We start from the raw sequence: 19,847 nt of genomic DNA, 5'->3' as shown, positions 1-19,847 counted from the left end.
ACTTTAAAATAAGATATGTGCAGTGTGCATAGGGATTTGTTCCTAGTTTTTTTATAGTCTGGCCCTCCAATGGTCTGAGGAACAGTGAACTGGCCCCCTGTGTAAAAAGTTTGGGGACCCCTGGTCTAAGGTATGACAACAAATGCCATGGAGAAAAATAAAGCGGGAGAAGGGGACATGGGTACCCATGCTGGAAGCTCGTACACAGGGCGAGGCAGCGGCGTGGGCTCTGGCGTCAGCCACGGACGCTCCCGGGGTCCAGCCGGCTGTGGTCTCCGCTCAGGCAGAGAGCAGCACAGTGGGCCGCTGTCTCTTTTCTGCCCCAGCCCTTCTGTGAGGTTTGGGGAGCCCGCCCGGCCAGCGCACCAGGGCAGAGCCCACCCCAACTCTGTTGCCAGAATGGAGACTTGGAGAACCACCACTGCCAACTGATGTTCCCACCTTGCGCCCTTCCCCTTAGCCCTCCCTCCGGCCTCCCGGGATCAGCGCCTGAACACACCCGCGCCCAGGTCCTCGCGTGGCCTCAGCATTCGGAAGAACCAAAGGAGGGCAGAAGGCTCCGCTGAAAAGGTGCGATTTCAGCACCTCTGATGTGAAGCATGGAGCATGGCCATAAAGACGGTATTTTGTTGAGAGGGTCTCCCTCCCTCAACCGTAACTTTCTCGACAGTTGAAAACCCAGTGATATCAACCATTGAGGAGGACGCACGGAAAGCATGCAGCATAGCCTGACCACGTGACGAGAAGGAGGATTCGGATGACAGCAGACACTGTCACCACCTTGCCCACTGTCTCCTGGCCACGGCCACGGCAGTGCACACGGACTGTGTCTAGCTGCCAGCAAATGCACTTCTTTGTGCCTCTGTGGATGTCAAAGGTCTCTTTATGTGACTGTGTTACAGGCCAGGACTGCCAGGGAATAAGGCTCCCGTGTCTCCCAACAGCTGATGGTGGCCGGAGGGTGAAACCCCAGGTCCGCCGCCCCTCAGCTAGAAAGACACTTAGGCATGTGTCTGACCCTGGCTCCCAGTCTGTCCAGCAGGTTTCAACTCCAGTCACCCACCGTGGTAGCAGCCCCGAAATGCACCCTTTATGTGACCTTCCCACTTCCTCCTGGTGTTGCCTCTGGTGTCACATCCCTAAAGAATGACTTCCCTGGCCTCGGGGTCTTCTCAGGGAATCCAAACTAAGAGATGGTGAAATCTCCTATTTCTGAAGATGTGCCCAGACCCATCCACTCTGCCAGTGGGGCAGCCCCTCCAGTCCTCATGTTTAAAATCTGTGCCCCAGTGTGGCACTGGGTCATTAAATCCCTGGCCAGCCGGGCTCAGCTTTGAGAAGCACCATGGTGTATTTGATGCGATATAACCCCGCCCACATCATACAGGACTGTTGTCTGCAGCACAGATGGGCTAGCCTGGCCTCTGCTGGCTGGTCTTCTCCTTCCCTTGGGCTCCCACATCCTGCACCCACAGTGGGTGCATTGTCCCCCTTCAGCCCACAGAATGCCCAAAGGAGAGACTCTAACAGCCACTGGGACAAAGCCTGGCCCATGGGTGGCTTCTCAAGCAGCTGACTGCATTACCTGAGCTGAAATCTCACAATTCGCCTGGAAAACATCCATCTGTCATCCTGTTCTTCAGCTCTCATTTTATTTTTCCCAAATCATTTCTGAAAGTCAAAATGACTGATAGCTTTATACCCAGGACAATCATTCTCCTTATTAAATAACCTAACATCAGTGATAGAAGAGTTCCCAGGGTGGTGGTAGTTACATGAACCTATATATGTGATACAATTTCATATTGGTATACCCGCCCACACACACACAAAGAGCAGTGGGCATGAAAACTGAGTAAGATCTATAGTTTAGCCTCCTACATCAATTTCTCAGTGTTGCTAATATATTCTGGCTGTGTAAGGTCTGTCACGGGAATTGCTGGAAGAAGGGTACATGGGGAGACTGTTTTCTGTGATTGCAACTTCCTGTAAGTAGAAAATTATTTCAAAATAAAAAGTCTTAAAAATACATTAAAATTTTTTAATAATAAAATAAAAGTCCTCATTAAGAAAAAAAAATGGCGTCTAACCAGGCGGTGGCGCAATGGATCGAGTGTCAGACTGGGACATGGAGGACCCAGGTTCGAGACCCCGAGGTCACTGGCTTGAGCCCGGGGTTGTTGGCTTGAGTATGGGATAATAGACATGACCCCATGGTCACTGGCTTGAGCCCAAAGGTCTCTGGCTTGAGCCCAAGGTTGCTGGCTTGAGCGAGGGGTCACTCGGTCTGCTGTAGCCCCCTGGGTGAAGGCACATATGAGAAAGCAATCAATGAGCAACTAAGGAGACTAAGGAGCTGCAACGAAGAATTGATGCTTCTCATCTCTCTCCCTTCCTGTCTGTCTGTCCCTCTCTCTGTCTCTGTTACAAAAAAACGAATACAAAAACAAAAACTCCCATAAGACACCACGAACTCCCCCCCCCCCTTACCTGGGAACTGGGAATCAGCGCCTTCCACCAGTGCCCGCCTTTCACCAGGTCAACCTCGCACAGAGGCACGGACACCTTCCCAATAACACAGTGGCGTGAGAACTTATCGAAATCCACCACGGTGAGGAGCAGGGTCCTCCTCTGTGCTTCTAGGAAGGGGATCTCGAAGGTGTAGCGCTCCTCAAACACGGGCTTCTGGGTCTTGCGTTTGACCCCCGTCTGCTTAGAGTTCTTCTGGTCTGGCAGGAGGCAGATCTTGACATAGGGGTTTGAGTGCGCCATGTCCTGTCGCGAGCCGTCGTGGGCGATGGGGGGCGGCAGGTCCCGGGCCTCAATCACCCGCACCGTCAGGTGGTTGTGCAGCAGGTCGTACTGGGTGCTGAAGTGCAGCATGCCCAGCTGGTACTTGGACAGGATCTCCTCGTCCGTCAGAAAGTCCACATCGTCACTGTTGCAGTCGAGGGAGTACAGCCGAGGCTCGAACTTTCGGAAATAGTCGTCAGGGGTGTAGGTCCGTCTGAGCACCGAGGGCTGGATGGGCTCCTTCTTGGCGCCGAGGACACCAAACTCGATGGGTTTAATATCGATGAGTGGGGAGCTAGGTCGTCTGGACTCAAGACCTAAAAGAGCCACCAGAAATAACAGTGAACTCCTCCATATAGGGGGCGGACCGTGGGCCACCTCATGGGATGGGCAACATTTTCCAGATTCTCACGGCGTCCACTCTGCTTCATAATGCTCTTTGTCATGTGCTCTCCGTGCAGGAAAGCCTCTTATTTATTCTCTGAGAGGCAGCATTGCATATATCCAAATGCATTGCATATATCAAGTCATCCCATCTTCACAAGATAATAGCTAATGCCTATTTCAACCCCCGGGCCATTTTACAGATGAGGAAACAGAAACTTGAAGTAACTTGTCAAAAGTCACCAACTATTAAAAGGAGGAGTCAGGGGTCAAGCCTGGCCTGCACGGCCCTGTGACTCGACTCTAACCATTACCCTACACTGCCTCTGCTTTCAGAGCGGGCTCTGAGGCCAGAGTGCTTGGGTCCAATTCCAACTTGGCTACTCAGTAGTAATGAGCCATGTGACTCTGGGCACATTTCTTAGACTCTGGGACTCAGTTTTCCCATCTGTGAAATGGAGCCAATAATGGCACTTATCTCAAAGTACCTGCATCCTGTACCTCTTCAAGGATCCTATTCAAGGAGTTCTTGTGCTTCACCCTCCTTCCTCCTCCCCACTCAAATCATGCATGCCATTTGGTCAAACACACACATTATATATCAGAGGGGACAAACTAGGGGGCCTGTGGGCCAAATTTGACCCATAGACACATTTTATTTGGGTTTAAAAGTAAGAAAGTGTTATATGAAAACCCAGATTGCCAGTTTCTCCTTAGAAAATTCAGGCAACACACAATCCCAGATGGCTACAGCAGAGTAGCAGCTGCCGCTTTCAACAGGGCATTAGCTTCCCAAATAGCCACAGTCCCCACCCTGCCCTCGTACCTCTCAAGGCTGAGAGTCAGTTGCCATTGGTCACTACATTAGGGTGATATTTACCTCTAACCAGCCCTCTGTACTTGGTTACTGACACAATCCACCTGGACCCTGGAGTCACTAGAATTCGCAAGCTTTGCTATATGAGACGGTAACACTCACCTTTTGGGGTCTGAAATGACATATGCTCAATGTCAATCAGTTGAGCCAATTCAATGAGACGTGACTAGTAAAAACAAAAATCGAAGTGATCGCCTCTGACTGAGCTCGGCAGAAATCAGGTGCACTTCTGTCACACTGTCCTGATCTCTCTGTCATCCTGTCTCCTGGACTGTCATCCTGCTCTGCCCCCTTCCTGGGGGCAGCCTTTTCCTTCACATCTTTCCTTGGGGGGTGCTGCTGAGTGTCTGGGAGAGCCAGCTTTCCTCCTGTCCCGGGGACCCAGCTAATGGGACTTTAATTCACAGACTCTGCAGCACAGGCCTGCTCGAGCCAGGACCCCCAGCCACAGCAGAGGTACTTACTTGAAATCCTCCGGGTCAGGCTATACGTAGACCTCGATGTGTCTGAGGACGAGCATCTTCGATCTGGGGAGTTGGTTCGTGGGGTCAGCGGGACGTCACTGGCTGTGTGGACAGAGTCCCCGTCCTTGTCACTGCTCCGGCTGGCCATTCTATGGGAGGGAAGAGGTCTCAGTGGTTGTCAAAGAATCCCCAGGAGCTGGCTGGCATCTCTGTCCCTTGGAGAATAGGCCCATGAGGAAAGAGCTCTCAGGCCTAATTTATGCAACTTGGAATAATCCAAATTTGAAATTGTGTGGTAACCCTAAATTCTCAATAATGTCTTGCTTTTTTTCACAGAAATGTAAAATGATGTGAATGAATGTTTCCCAATTTAGAAGTCAGTCGAAGCTGGGGCTGGAGGAAGAAAATGAAAACTTACTCATAATATGGCCACATGGGGGCGCCACTTAGATTAAATCAAGAGAAGACCTGTCAATCTTCAGTCTGGGAGGAACCACGTAACTGTTCATGTGCCTCCCAACTTCTGCAAGTGGCTCTTGGGGAGAAATGTTCTGCTATTTCAACAGTCACTATGTCTATAACATATTTTTAAAATATCCTACAACAACATCATTCAAGGATTGTTTGAGTGGCAGGGCTAGAGCTACAAAATGGTCTCGAGAATCAATGATTGAAAAACAATAGTTTGATGTAAAGAAACAGCTCTGAATTAGCAGCGGGCACGATTCAACATGCTCCTAATGCAAAAATGAAAAGCACTGGGTGAGAGAGTGGAGAGATACAGAGTAGTAATTAAAGAGCACAACCTCTGGATTTGAACCCTGGCTGGGTGACCTTGGGCAAGTCCCTTCCTTTCTCTGTGCCCCCATCTCCTCATCTGTAAAATGGGAATAATAATAGCGCCTACCTTGCATGGTCGCTATGAACACTGAATGAGGTCACACATATAAAATGCTTAGAACAGTGTTTGGTATGTCGTTGGTAGGTGCTCAATACATTGTAGCTAGTATTATTACAACAGAGTGGCTTTAAGATTCCCCCAATATCCCTAGGCTACTAGGTTAGGATGCTGGAGGGAGGGAAAAGGAGAGTACCAAAGCTGGCAAAGCAGCCAGCCGGGTGTGACATGGATGTTGCTAATAACACACCCCAAGCTATCACAGCTGTGGATTGATAGATTGTGTGACTGGATCCCCCTGGCTTGACATTTAAGCCTGCAGGGAAACCAGTCCTGAAAAATGCAAGTTTTGAATTCTCTGAGATCTTCCGCTGCATCCTGTGCATGAAATGAGATGAATCTGATGTTCTTCCAAAGTGATATAAGGGTCACAGAGAGGACAAGACCCGGGATGTTACAAGGAGGGGAACGCACAGTCCTTGCTTGCCTCCCGGTCCCTAGAAGGTGAACACAGCAGATGACGTGGGGGTGGGGAGGAAGGGATGGGCACAGAAATGGGAGTACACGGTACCAATCATTCTTCTTGCTCTCCCTTAAATGAAAGCTATAGCATCTTCCAAGGAAGGCAGAACCAAATGTTCCGGCCATTGGAGCACCTCCATCTGTAGGACCTGTCTCCTGGTTGTTGTCACACCTCTGCAGCAGTCACCTCCACCTGTGAAGTGCTATCCAGCCTCCAAGGATCAGTTTACATGCCATCGGTCCTGAAGCCTTGGCTGAGTCCTCTCAGACACAGGACCAGTTTAAGCCTAAACCACCCCTTCCTCCTCTGCCACCACCAGGCCTTCCTGCCCCGTCTCCAACATCCCGAGTCACACTGTTCCGTCTGCCCAGAATGCTCTTCCAGGCCCTTTCACCTGTTTGGTTTCTTGTCATCATTCAGGTGTCAGCTTTAATAGCATCTGCTTAGAGAAGCCCCACCCTGTCCCTAGCACCTCCTCCCACCCCCTTCAGCCCTTACCCCTGTATCTGCTTTTGTCCCTCTTTGACACTGCACATAACTCATCGTTAGTTGTGGCGAGCTTGCTTCTCTTCTGCACCTGACACCAAGCCACAGCTCCATAGGGGTAATGACAGGATCTGTCCTATTCGGTACTGCCAACCAAGCCTTAGAACTTGGCACGTCTGGGGTATTCCTCATTTATTTTCTCAGTGACGAATGAATGAATGAATACACCCTTCTTGTGGTTCTTATCCCATTTGTCTTGCGCCACAATGATCTGACTGCATGTCTTATCACCCTTCCTATAGCAGGGTATTCTTAATGGTGGGATACGTACTTACTATGATCAAAGGTACCAGGTGCTGAGTGCCTGCTATGTGCCAGGCACTGGGCTAAATGCTCTATGTGAACCAGCGAGAGCAAGCGAGAGAGAGAGAATGGGGGGGGGGGGTGGAGAGAAAGAGAGAAGAGAAGAGAGAAACACGAGAAGCATCAACCCACAGTTGTGGCACTTTAGTTGTTCACTGATTGCTTTCTCATACATGCCCTGACCAGGGGGCTCAAGCTGAACCAGTGATCCCTTGCTCAAGCCAGCAACCTTGGGCTTCAAGCCAGTGACCCTTGGGTTCAAGCCAGCGACTATGGGTTCATGTAAATGATCCCACACTCAAGGCAGTCACCCCGTGCTCAAGCCTGCACCCAAGCCAGCAACCTCGAGGTCTCGAACCTGGGACCTCAGCATCTGAGGTCAACACTCTATCTGCTGTGCCACCACTGGTCAGGCTAATTTCATCCTTAAACAATCTGGGAGTTAGTTGTTATTAATAACCTGGCCCCCTTTAAAGGTGGAGGAAGTAGGCCCAAGACAGAGTGGGGGGAAGAATGAATAATTAATCTGCACCACTGTTAAATGGTGCAGAACTCCAACTGAGTCCAGCAATGCCAGGCTCTGGATCACAGCTCCACACTTCTGAGCTGGGCCTCCCCTCCAAGGCCTGAAGAGTACCTACCTACACGGTAGGTACTCAACACGTACTTGTTGGACAAATTACCTGACTTTAATTCACTCTTCAAATGGGGGCTTTTCTGGTATTGCCCCCAAAGGAGCCAGCTGGATTGTACAGTTTTCCTGACCCTCAGCAGGCCAGCCCCGCCGAGGAGAGCTGGGGACCCACACTATAGAAAGCACATGTGACAGTCAATGCTGTGCCCCCACACAACAGCCATGTCATCTGCAACCCCTGCGGTTCTGGGCTCAAATGTCACAGCAGGAACAGCATTGCAAAGCCTGTACACTTGACATTTCTACCCCCTGCCTGTTTGATAACAGACAACTGCCCACTTGGTAAATAAATCTGGGGAAAGCATAAGCTGTAAACCGCCTTCTGAATGACTTAACCCGCTTCCCCTTTACAGGTTTCTCTTAACATTTCGCACTATGTCAAGTGCCAAAATCGCACTAAGTGACACCCAGGACTCAGGGAAGACCGGGTTCATCCTGGGAAGCACGAAGGTCAGGTACAGCTGTGAGGCTGCAGACGGCACAGTTCTAGGTGGTGCCACTTATAATAACCCCCCAGTGCATGGCGCCTCCCGAAGGGGTGTGGTGTGTTGGCTCTGCCAGGAAGTACCCAGCCCCCTTCTCTGTCTGCGGCGAAACCAAAAGAACAGTCTCCCTAGAGGGTCCCGGGATTCAAATAATTTAACAACTCGTTCTCTGCCCTAGTGACCGTTTAAAATATAAAAAAAGATATACCGATTGGTAATTTATTATTTCATGCATTTAATACTTAAGCAAGAACAATAAAAGAGGTACACAAAACTAGATTATAAGAAAGAGTTTAACAATATTAATAAAAATATATTAAATACCTGACAAAAACCAATAAAACTGTTATTTAAGATATGTCCATATTGCTTCTTGATTGGCATCCTCACCTGCAATTTTTTCACCTATGGACAGAATGAACATTACTATGGGTGCTTAGAATATACTGTTGCACCAATAAATGTTAAAAAAGAGCAAGGAATGTAAATTTGTGACTTCCACATTGGGCAGCTGCCCAGGCACCCACCTTAGAGAGAACCCTGATTACAAGTGCCATTTTAACAACCGGCCAAAACTCAACAAAAAAAATATGTATCTGGTCTGACCAGGTGGTGGTGCAGTGAATAGAGTGTCGGCCTGGGATGCAGAAGACCCAGGTTCAAAACCCTGAGGTTGCCAGGTGGAGCAAAAGTTCATCCAGTTTGAGCACAGGCTCACCAGCTTGAGCACAAGGTCATCGGCTTGAGTGGGGGATCGCTGGCTTGAGCGTGGGATCATAGATATGACCCCATGGTCACTGGCTTGAAGCCCCAGGTCACTGGCTCGGCTGTAGACCTCCAGGTGAAGGCCCATATAAGAAAGCAATCAGTGAACAACTAAGGTGCCGCAATGATGAATTGATGCTTCTTCTCTCTCTCCCTTCCTGTCTGTCTGTCCCCATCTGTCCCTCTCTCTGTCTCTCTCGCTAAAAAAACCAAAACAACAACAACAACAAAATCCAAAAGGTTCTGCCAAACAGGTGCAAACCAGCTGAATCCCACCACTGGTCCCATCCATTTCCCCCACGAAAGTCCTCTGCTTGTCCAAAGGGTCAGCAGCCTGGTCAAAGTGCCACTGTCATTCGATTCAGGGACTGTGCATCTGTAACACTCCCTCTGGGTATCTGGGGCAAACAGATAGTGGCCACTGAGGTCTCTACTGGTTCCAAAAAAAAATCCAAATTCCTTAATCTGGCTTTCCAGACCCTTCATTATCTGAGCTGGCAGGCTCATTTCCCACAATCCCCGCCACTTTTCCGATCTATAGTGTCCGTTCATAGTACTTGTCTGTCCTGGATCCAGTTACAGTGCCTGAATTGTCTATTACAAAGGTAAGCAAACGAGGGGGCCAAACCCACTGCCTGACTTTGTACAGGAAGTGTTACTAGAACACAGCCACGCCCATTCATTAACATATGGATTGTGGTTGCTAACGCACTACAATGACAGAATTGACCAGTTGTAACACACTGAGGCTGAAATAGTTACTATCTGGCCCTTTACAGGAAAAGAGTGCCAACCTCTGTTTTACTGGCTTAGTTCATGTGTTTCAGGTGGGAATGACCCTGTCCATGGTTCCAGGATGGTCAGTCAACCCAGGAATGACCCTAGCACCATTTCCTCCAAGCAAAAGTGATTGCATCAGGTGACTGGCACATTTACACCAAGCCAAGGCAATGAGAGCCTTCTCTGGTGCTTTTGCTGCTGTTAAGAATGAGGCAGCCTGACCTGTGGTGGTGCAGTGGCCAGAGCATTGGCCTGGGAGGCTGAGGACCCAGGTTCAAAACCCCAAGGTCACCGGCTTGAGCGCGGGGTCGCTGGCTTGAGTGTGGGATCATAGACATGACCTCATGGTCTCTGGCTTGAGCAAGAGGTCACTCGGTCTGCTGGAGCCCCCAGTCAAGGCACATATGAGAAAGCAATCAATGAACAACTAAGGTGTCGCAACGAAGAACTGACGCTTCCCACTTCTCCTTTCTAGTCTGTCAGTCTGTCTGTCCCTGTCTGTCCCTCTCACTCTCTTTCTCTCTCTCTTACTAAAAAAAAAAAAAAAGAATGAGGCAAAGGAAAAGCAAGCTTAAGATTGAGGTCAATATAAAAGAAACAGAAAGAAAAAGACAGAGCACATGCATGCATGCCCATGACATCATTCAAGCCTCTGAATCCACCTATGACTGAAGCCATTATCCCTGGATTTTTCCATTAAAAAACTCCACGCAGGATCATATGGGTGTGCAGGGCATGAATGCACAGCTGTAGGGGGCAACTGGATCATGTACTCGTCTTACCTCCAATATTAGATTTTAAATCCCCTGAGCACGGTAACAGCACTCTGTCAAGCCTGTGTGTCCCAGGGTGCCTGCAGGCCACACTCAAGAAATAACTACCAAAGAAACTGAAATTAACTTTTCTTTTTTTTTTTTTGCATTTTTCCAAAGCTGGAAACGGGGAGGCAGTCAGACAGACTCCCACATGAGCCTGACCAGGATCTACCCGGCATGCCCACCAGGGGGCGATGCTCTGCCCATCTGGGGCATCGCTCTGTTGCGACCAGAGCCATTCTAGCACCTGAGGCAGAGGTCACAGAGCCATCCTCAGTGCCCGGGCCATCTTTGCTCCAATGGAGCCTCGGCTGCAGGAGGGGAAGAGAGAGATAGAGAGGAAGGAGAGGGGGAGGGGTGGAGAAGCAGATGGGCGCTTCTCCTGTGTGCCCTGGCCGGGAACCGATCCCGGGACTCCTGCATGCCAGGCCGATGCTCTACCACTGAGCCAACCGGCCAGGGCCGAAATGAACTTTTGTAGGTTCAATCTCCCGTCAGGGCACACAGGGGAAGCAACCAATGAATGCACAATTAAGTGGAACAATAAATAAATAATTTTCTACCCTCTCCCCTCTCTCTCCCTTCCTTTCTCTGTCTCTTTAAATTATGCCCTGACCAGATAGCTCAGTTGGTTAGAGGGTCATCCCGAAGCACAGAGGTTGCTAGATCCATCCTGTGTCAGCAGACATACAGGAACAGCTTGATGTTCCTGTCTCTCTGTCTCCCTCTCTCCTCTCCTTGCCTCTCTCTAAAAAACAAAACAAAAAAAAGAAAGAAAGAAAGAGAGAAAGAGAGAAAGAGAGAGAGAGAGAGAGAGAGAAAGAAAGAAAGAAAGAAAGAAAGAAAGAAAGAAAGAAAGAACATCAGATAGAATAAGCCAACCTCAGTCACACAGGGTATTGGAAAATGGGACTGAGTTCTTGATTAGTGAATTGATTTCACCAAACATTTTAACTCTACACACATCTGCAGGATTTGGGCTACACCCACGAATAATGGGAGAGTGCCTTACCATCACCTTTATATCAGTTTAAAGAATTCCTTCCTATCCTGACAGAAATGAATACTTACTGTGATAACCATGGTATGGGCATATCTCATTACTCTAGTAACAGCCCTATAAAATAAGTCCTACTACTGTTCCCACTTTACAGATAAGAAACCAAAACAAAAACAGGGTAAAAAGACTCTTACTTAAGATTGCCAACCAGGTATCAAGCACTCTTAAGTCCTATTCAATAAACTAGTTTCTGCAATTGCCACAACAACCCTATGAGATAAATACTAGTCTTTACACCATCCCATTTTATCAGGAAAAAATCAAGGCACAGAGAGATACAAAAACTTGCTCAAGGTCACAGTACTAGGAAAAAGTAGAAGAAATAGAATACCAACTCACAGAGCCTGACACAGAACCATTTTGTTACGGAAATATTTGGTACTTGCTTCTAAGAAGAGAAATCGAGGGGAAGGACTGAGGCATGACCCCACCCCCCATCATGGAGGGAAAGATGGGACACCAGAGGCTTCTGGAATCTCAGCCCAAGGAGTTAGCTGAGACAGCACTGGGCTCCCACTGAGGCTCCAGCTGTGAAGCCTTCCGTGGTCCCTTCCCTCTCTGGGCCTCCCCTCTGCATCGTGAGAAGTGGCACTCGATGATTCTCAGACCCTCTAGACTCAACGCAGACTCTCTGGCCACGTTCCTCTCCCAACCACAGAGAGGTGGACCAGACACGTGGCTGAAAAGCTTCAAAACTGCGTTCCCAAAATATCTGAGCGACTGGCAGATGGAGATGTTGTATGCAGGCGCGGGAGGAGAACGAATTGGAAATAAAATGAAAGATGCCAGAGAGAACATAAACAGCGTTGGAGGACAGGATGGAGCCTGGAGGTGGTTTTCGGCTTCCCTATTTCTGAAGCTCTTGGTCAGACCAGCTAAGATGCACTTGTTTGCTCATTCCATCTACCTGGCCATGCAACAAACATTTACCCAGCACCTACTGTGTGCCCAGCACTGGGTCAGGTGCTAGGCCAATCTGTCATACTGACTTGGATGGACACCTTTAGAATTTGGACATCCCTTGAGGACTACAGATGCTCACAGTTCTCCTTTTCTGCTTGGAACGACACGCAGCGTGATTAAAAGTGCCCGCATGTTTGGTATTACACAGTTCACATCTCAGAAGATGTAAAACTAGCTGAACAGAAGTCCCACCACCAGCTGGTCTCACCAGCTCGCCAAACGAAATGAGAGACACAGAGCATGTTCCCCATCAGCAGCAAAGAGGTCGATGGGCACTCTGCCGTTCCCAACTCCATACCCCAACTCCTTCTTCCCGTGGTCCCAGCACCCTCTCAGAAACAGAGGAAAAAAAAAAAAAGGTCTTGAGATCGCTTTCAAGGAAGTTCAGAGCAGTGTTACTTACAGCCAGGGAGGAGTCTGGGCAGGAAAAGGTCCCAGAATTTCAACTTCATCCTCGCTCGACTGGCAACAGCTGGACTCACAGCACTTCTGACAGCAGTGCCGGCAAGTCCATCTGCACAGCAGCAGATCGGAGATTCTAGAAAGAAAACCCTGAGGCCATTGGGGGAGGCGGGCGGAGGAGGGGTGAGAGGGGACACGGGAAGGGTGGAGAGGAAGAAGAGGAAAAACACCCAAATTACAAGCAGCCCGTCCCTGGTGAGAAATAACCACATTCAGGAGGTCTGTCTCCGCTGTCAACACTTGGAACAAAATGTTTTCCATTTCTATTTACCAACTGCAGGCACAAAAATGGCAAACACCAACTCGCCCGGAGCCATTAATAGCGAGCAAAACATTTGCAGGTAGTGTCTTTTGTAGTTTATGGGAACGTCTTCCTTGACATGTGGGCGGTATACCCAATATGGTGAGGGCTATACCGTATGCTCCCGAGACACAATGAATATTAGTCTGTCTTCTTGAATACAAAGCAAAAATAGTTTGTTTTATTTTTAAAAGATAATCTCAGTGACATGAAAGTAAACAGAGATAATCAAAAGGAATAAGTAGGGGCTGGGGAAGGAAACCTATCTTGTCAACTCATGCCTTTTCACCGGGATCTCCCTGCCATAGGGAGGTATCGACACTGTGCCCTTATCAACATCCGGATACTGTTTAATATTCAATATTCCCCACAGCCTCACATAAGACTCCAAAACGAAAAGCGAGCATTTCTTAATTAGAAGCCAGACCAAACAAATCATTGAATTAAACCCACCTCGTTTAAAGGTTCCAACTGCCCTTTTAGAGATCCAAGATGAAGCCACGGGGTGGAGGGGACAGGGGTGACAAAAGAGAGAGACAAGACCAGTTTAGCAATACTCCAGCAACTCAGAAAAGAAAAACAAAAAAAGCCTCGGATCCTTCCACTTACCATTCTGGGAAGGTAGCTGACTTCCTAACAAGGTGTTGCTATCTCCACGGCTGCTGGTAGCCTTCTGGCTAACCAACACCGAATAAATGGGAAACTTTAGCATTTCGGTTTGATTTGCACCGTATGCTGTTATGAATCAGAGCGGGTGGATAAATAGTCATGCTATCCAATGCAGCCACACTTCAGAAGAGCAAACCTTCCTATGCAGAAATAGCCATGAAGCCACCCCAAGAGGACATGATTAGCTAACATACAGGCAGGCACCGAGTGGATGTGGCTTGGCTCCCCCCCCCCCCCCCGCCCTCCTGGAGGCCCTACCTTCCAATTCTGTTCCAATGGAGATGGTAGGGAGCTTCATGTGACCACCCACAAACACTGGAAGCCAAAAAGAAAGCCATACTCTGGTCCTTGGAGGAGGAACAGACTGCCTCCCTTCTTTGGCTCCACCCCACACCTCATCTTCTCACAGGTACCCAAGACACAGGCTCCTTCCCCTCTTCCAGGGTAGAGTCTTGAGAGCTTTACAAGTAGGCCAAGTAAACCAGGTAGGTTAAGAGGACTCCCGCATCCCAGCCCGGGACATGTCCCAGAGATGAACTGAGGTGGGACTCGAACTCAGAACTTTGAACTAAGAGGGAGAAAGCTATTGTCTTTTTCAATTCTCTTGCAAGGAGGAGAAAGACTGAATTTTATACCATTCTGTTAAAATCTTTCTAATACATGCAAATCTCCCCACACACACCCTTCCTTTTTTTTTTTTTTTTTTTTTTTTTTTTTTTTTTTTAAGTGAAAGGAGGGAAAATAGTGAGACAGACTCCCACGGGCACCCTGACCAGGATCCACCCAGCAACCCCTATCTGGGGCCAGTGCTTGAAACTAAGCTATTTTAAGCACCTGAGGCTGATGGCTCAGACCAACTGAGCATCCTCAGTGCCCAGGGCCAACACTTGAATCAATCAAGCCACTGCCTGTGGGAGGGGAAGAGGGAAAAAAAGGGGTGGGGGAGAGAAGCAGATGGTCGTTTCTCCTGTGTGCCCTGATAGGGAATCAAACCTGAGACAACCATATGCTAGGCTGATGCTCTATCCACTGAGCCTACCAGCCAGGGCCACCCTTCCTTTTTAAGCAGAGAGAAGACTTCGTGCAGAGCCTTGCAGACAGCCCATTCCAGCTAGAATCTAAGAATGTGGCATTATTCTCATTGTGTTTCTTTCTTCCAGTTTCCGTTTATATCAAGTGGTCCTGGTTTTCTATTATGGTATTGACAAAAAGTTTCCCTTTCATATAAGGTTTTTTTAATATGAGTTTTCAAAGTAAAAAAAAAATGCAAGTCCATTTATAGAAAAAATATTAAGTAACCGTACAGGTGGTACATAGCTCATGAAAAATTCAGAATCCTTGAAGTGGTAAGGATATGGCTGCAGCTTGGAAAACAGTCTGGGGCACTAATCACAAACTCCTCCAAAAGTAAAACTCAAACCAGATCAAGACCTGCTTGGAGGGGTGGGGCATGTGAAAAGCTGAATAGAGAAGTGTTGTTCTAGCCTTACCACTAGCCAATCATGTGACTTGGAAAAGTCAAGGGGCCACTTTGAGCCTCAGTTACCTCTTCTTTTTTTTTTTCTTTTTTTTTCTGTATTTTTCTGAAGCTGGAAATGGGGAGAGACAGTCAGACTCCCGCATGCGCCCCACCGGGATCCACCCGGCACGCCCACCAGGGGGCTACGCTCTGCCCCTGGGGGGGGGCGGGGGGATTTGCTCTGTTGCGACCAGAGCCACTCTAGCACCTGGGGCAGAGGCCGAGGAGCCATCCCCAGCGCCCGGGCCATCTTTGCTCCAGTGGAGCCTCGGCTGCGGGAGGGGAAGAGAGAGACAGAGAGGAAGGAGAGGAGGAGGGGTGGAGAAGCAGATGGGCGCTTCTCCTGTGTGCCCTGGCCGGGAATCGAACCTGGGATTTCTGCACGCCAGGCTGACGCTCTACTACTGAGCCAACCGGCCAGGGCCAGTTACCTCTTCTTTTTAGTGGAAAGACTAAGCTAAGGACACTGACTATGAAAATGCTTGTGTTGCCTAGCTGCCAAATATCTGCCTCCTTTCTGAGGCTTATGAGAACAATCGTGGTTGGTTATGACCAATTGCAACCTACCAGGCACCAGGGAGGTCATGGCCAATAGAGCAGTGAGCAAAACAGCAAAAACTTAGGTTCTCGTACAGCTTACAAGATCAAGTGCTTTAAAGTGCTTCCGAAAAAGAGATGCTTTTTCAAAATCCATGCCCATTGTCTTCATTTGGGGAAGTATTTCCTCAGAATGGGATCAGAGAATCACTTATAAAACTATGATGAACAGAGACAGGGCCACCTCAGGGTCTCTGCTCAGGAACAACTGTCCAGCGTTCTGAAGACCCAGGTGCAAGGCAAGTGTCAGGAGGGAGCAAAGAGAAACCAAGGAAGATGAAGAAAGAGGAAAGGGAAGGTGCTCTGATACTAACAGACATGTGTTGTGACTCTTTCCTCACACTAGGTCCACTGGGTTCATGAGTTTGACCCAGCGTAGGCAAATTAATTCAAGCCTGAAAGAAACAGGATGGAAGCACACCCAGACATTCATTCCACAGCGGGTTTGGGAAATCCAGCCTGCAGTCTGTTTTGGTACCGCACTTCAGCTAAGAATGGTTTGTACACTTTTAAATGTTTGAAAAAAAGTCAAAAGAAGATTAATACTTCTTGACTCATACGAAATATATGAAATTCAAATTTCAGTGTCTACGCATAAAGTTTTATTGAAATGCAGCCATGTCCATTCATTCACTATTGTCTATGGCTGTTCAGTGCCCTGGTCAGAACAGAATAGTTGAGACACAGACCTTGCAACCCTCAAAGAAAAAGATAGTTATTACTATCTGGCCCTTTACAGAAAAAGTTTAACAACTTATTCTAGAAGTTAAGCCAACATCACCAGGCCACCCTCAAACTTGATGCTCAAAAAATACACCAATACTCCACTGATCCCCATTAAGCCCACTTCCAGATCTCACGACAACCCCCTAAGCAGCTGTGTGGCCTTGGGCAAATCACTCCATTTCTCTGTGCTGAAAGTGGTCATTAAGAACTGTAGAAGCCTGTTTAATGTCTCACTAGATAGAGAATTCTGAGAGGAGGGGCCATGCTGTTTTCACAGCTGTGCCCCCAGTACCCACGTGTAGAAGGTGGTCACCCAACTGTTTGTTGAGTGACTATTGAATAGTTCCTCTAACAACACCCAGCACACAGTGGGTGTAAATATGACCTTCAATGAACTTGAAAAGATGACAGAGGGATTTCATGAAAGGGAAGCCAGTGGAGCTAATCTAGTCAGGAGAGGAATGAGGAGGCCAGACAGGTGACACAGCACAGAGTTCCTGGCAGACTGAAAGGTCTGAGGACAAGATGAGGGTATGTGTGAGCCAGAGGTAAATTAGGGGACCAGCAGCCCCCCAACTGTGGCCGAGGAGATGAGAAGTGAGCCCAGACACATACTGGATGTGCGAGCCTATAGGCTTCTCTGCCGGGCTCAGAGGAGCCAGTCCCAAAAGCAAGCAGCTCAAAGGGTCTGTCTGCGTGACCTTGGGCTGAGCTGTCACCACTTCCAGTCTTATATTAAAGAGAAAGGTCTCTTAATCAAGCTGCCCCCTTCTCCCAAATCATGCTTGTAAATTATTTCAGCTCGAGAATTCCTGGGGGAGTTTCCCCCAAATGATGGGGGTCTGCAACTCCCAACCCCACCGCAATGGTTTGAAGTAATCGGCTGCCCCACCACCACCAGCAGCCGCAGCCTCCCCACCAACACGCCTCTGGTGTGTCCCCCAGCCCTCAGCACCCAGTGCCCGGGAGAGACGACGTCCTTGTCCCTCCTGGCCTGACCAGCTGCCTCCGGCTCGCTCCGCCCGCCAATTAGCCCCAGCCGTCACCACGGTAACCGCAGCTGGCGGGCCGGGAGGCTGGGGCGCCCCGGGCCGCGCTCACTGGGCCCCTCCCCAGGGGTGGGATGCAAAGAGAGGGGGAGGGGAAAGTGGGGAGAAAAGTCCGCTTCACCCCCCTATACCCTCCCCAGGAAGCCAAGGCGCGCGTGCGGAGTCCGCAAGGGACCCTTCGTTCTGGGGTGTGGGGGTCCCCAGCCTCTTCTCCTGGGACGCACAGGTTGCTGCGCTTGGGCACCCATTTTCCCGAGGCAAGTTTGTGGGAGCCCAGCCGCGTGCCCTCCCTTACACGCGCTCACGGTCGAAGGGGGTAAGGTCCCCCACGCACACCGCTGACCTGCCCCCCCCCCCCCCCCCCCCCCCGGCCTCAGCCCTACCTGGATATACGCCATTTTCGCCCGCGACTCACTCCGGCCCGGGCATGGCGCCTCCACGGCCACTTTGCCCTCGCCACCAGGAGAGGGGGGAGAAAGCAAAGGGGGAAAGGAAGAAAAGGCGGCCGGGTGGCCCCAGACGTGACTGGCGTGGCTGATGAGCGGCGCCCGCCCCTCCGCCGGCCGCCCCGTCCTTGCCTTTCCCTGCGTTTCGGCTCCGGGAGTCGGGGCCGCCTCCGGGTTGTGGGAGCCGAAGTGCCCAGGGCGCCCGCCTGGCCTCCCTCGCTCCTCCCGAGGCGCCCCCCAGGCTGGGATGTGGCCAGGCTGCCCGAGGAGAGAGCCGGGTCGGCGGGGACTGCGGCGACCCCGGCGCAGGCGGGGCTGGAGATGCTGGGGCCGGAGCGCGAGAGGCGGGGGAGGGGATGGGGATGGGAAGCGGGTGGGAGAGGGCGGTGCGCGGGTCAGCCCATCCGGTCCGTGCCGGGGCTGGCACCTACCGAGAGCAGAGCCCCCGGGGTGCCCCTGGAACTGAGGGGCACAGTCTGGACCACCATGGAGTCTGGAGCTGGGAGGGTCCTCCCCAATCCAGCCCTTTCTCACACCAGTTTGGGAAAACTTTATTCCCGCCCCACCCGACGCGCCTAGAACTGTTGCAGTGAGGCATGCATTGGCCAAATGAAAGGATGTCTCAGGGTAAGGTGGGGCGTAGGGCGCCCCAAGGGAGATGCGGCCGGGGACGCAGGGGTCTCACGCAGAGAGCAGAGCGCCCCTTTACCCTAACCTAGCCGAGTTATGCCCTGGGCGCAACAGGTTTGGTGCGGGGCGGCCCGGCAGCGCCACCCAGCGTCGTGCCCAGAGTTGTGAGCGCCTCTGCCCGCTCGAAGCTCCGTGCCACCGAGCGTGCGCCCCAGGGCGTGTCCACCAGGCAGCTTCCCCGCGTGGCTGGGGCGCCCTAGACCTGGAAGCTTCCCTCGTGCCTTTTCTCCCACCCCAACGCCACAGAGCTGGAACTGGCTCTCCACTGAGAGATCTGAAGTGGAACATTGCCCTCCACCGGTTCTCTTTTTAAATACCCAGCCATGTCCAGTTGCCAATCAACCTTTCAACCTCCTAGCGCCTCTGACTTTTCATGGGTGAAAATGGCATAAAATCTCTGCCCTGCCTTCTCTCAAGGGCTGTTTTGTAGGAATAAATGAGAAAACAAATGTGGGAGTAATAAAAGATGTGCTACATGCGTTTATATATTTTGTGTAAAAATCTAGCATCCATATCCATTTTGAGTAACATAATATTTCGTTTGGAGCACACAGCACGTAGCACATGCTGAACGCCTCGAATTCGGCCGGTACTGTGCTGAACACTTCACAAGCATTATTTCATTTCATCCTTGTTGCTCACTCCTGTACCTGGAGTTGCTCAGCACTGTGCCTGGCCAGAGGAGGTACTCATTCTGTGCTTTTGCTATTGACTTGGCTCCTCTTAACTATGACAGAGGTGCTGTAATATTTCCAATTTACAGATGAGGAAACTGAGGTGCAGAGGGGAAAAGCTACTCTAGGGTGGCATGACAGCTAGCAGCTGGCCCCACTGTTGTGGGAACCCACTAGGTCCAAACTCCTAACCAGGTTGTGGTAATTAGCCACAGTGTTTCTTCAGCACTGATGGGAAGAGGTGATTCGATTGGTGGGAAGTGGGCTTCACAGAGGAGGAGGGCCTGCTCAGATGGGTGTTTCCTAAGGGGACTTGCCAGAGGTGGAAGAATTTGCCAGGTGTACCCAGGAAGAATGGCTGTTT

At 50.2% G+C, this 19,847-nt stretch overlaps 1 protein-coding gene across 6 annotated transcripts in view; it reads right to left on the bottom strand.

The window, feature by feature from the left end:
• The window catches only part of SYT17 (synaptotagmin 17), an 87,912-nt gene extending 69,465 nt beyond the window's left edge, over window positions 1–18,447 (bottom strand). The window contains exons 1-5 of one of the 6 annotated variants that reach the window (XM_066274737.1): window positions 18,057–18,447; window positions 13,567–13,589; window positions 12,754–12,902; window positions 4,519–4,667; window positions 2,491–3,110 (exon numbers count right to left, since the gene is read on the bottom strand). In XM_066274737.1, coding sequence (XP_066130834.1) covers window positions 2,491–3,110; window positions 4,519–4,666 — 768 coding nt within the window. In that variant the 5' untranslated portion in view covers window position 4,667; window positions 12,754–12,902; window positions 13,567–13,589; window positions 18,057–18,447. The remainder of the gene's footprint in view (window positions 1–2,490; window positions 3,111–4,518; window positions 4,668–12,753; window positions 12,903–13,566; window positions 13,590–18,056) is intronic. The other 5 variants (XM_066274739.1, XM_066274736.1, XM_066274738.1 and 2 more) reach the window with 5 other exon arrangements.
• Between the last annotated feature and the right edge of the window lie 1,400 nt (window positions 18,448–19,847).

The sequence above is a fragment of the Saccopteryx bilineata genome, chromosome 4 (assembly GCF_036850765.1).
Source record: "Saccopteryx bilineata isolate mSacBil1 chromosome 4, mSacBil1_pri_phased_curated, whole genome shotgun sequence".
Lineage (NCBI taxonomy): Eukaryota > Metazoa > Chordata > Mammalia > Chiroptera > Emballonuridae > Saccopteryx > Saccopteryx bilineata.
The sequence above is the reverse complement of the archived record's forward strand: the minus strand, read 5'-3'. Positions and strand labels throughout refer to the sequence as shown.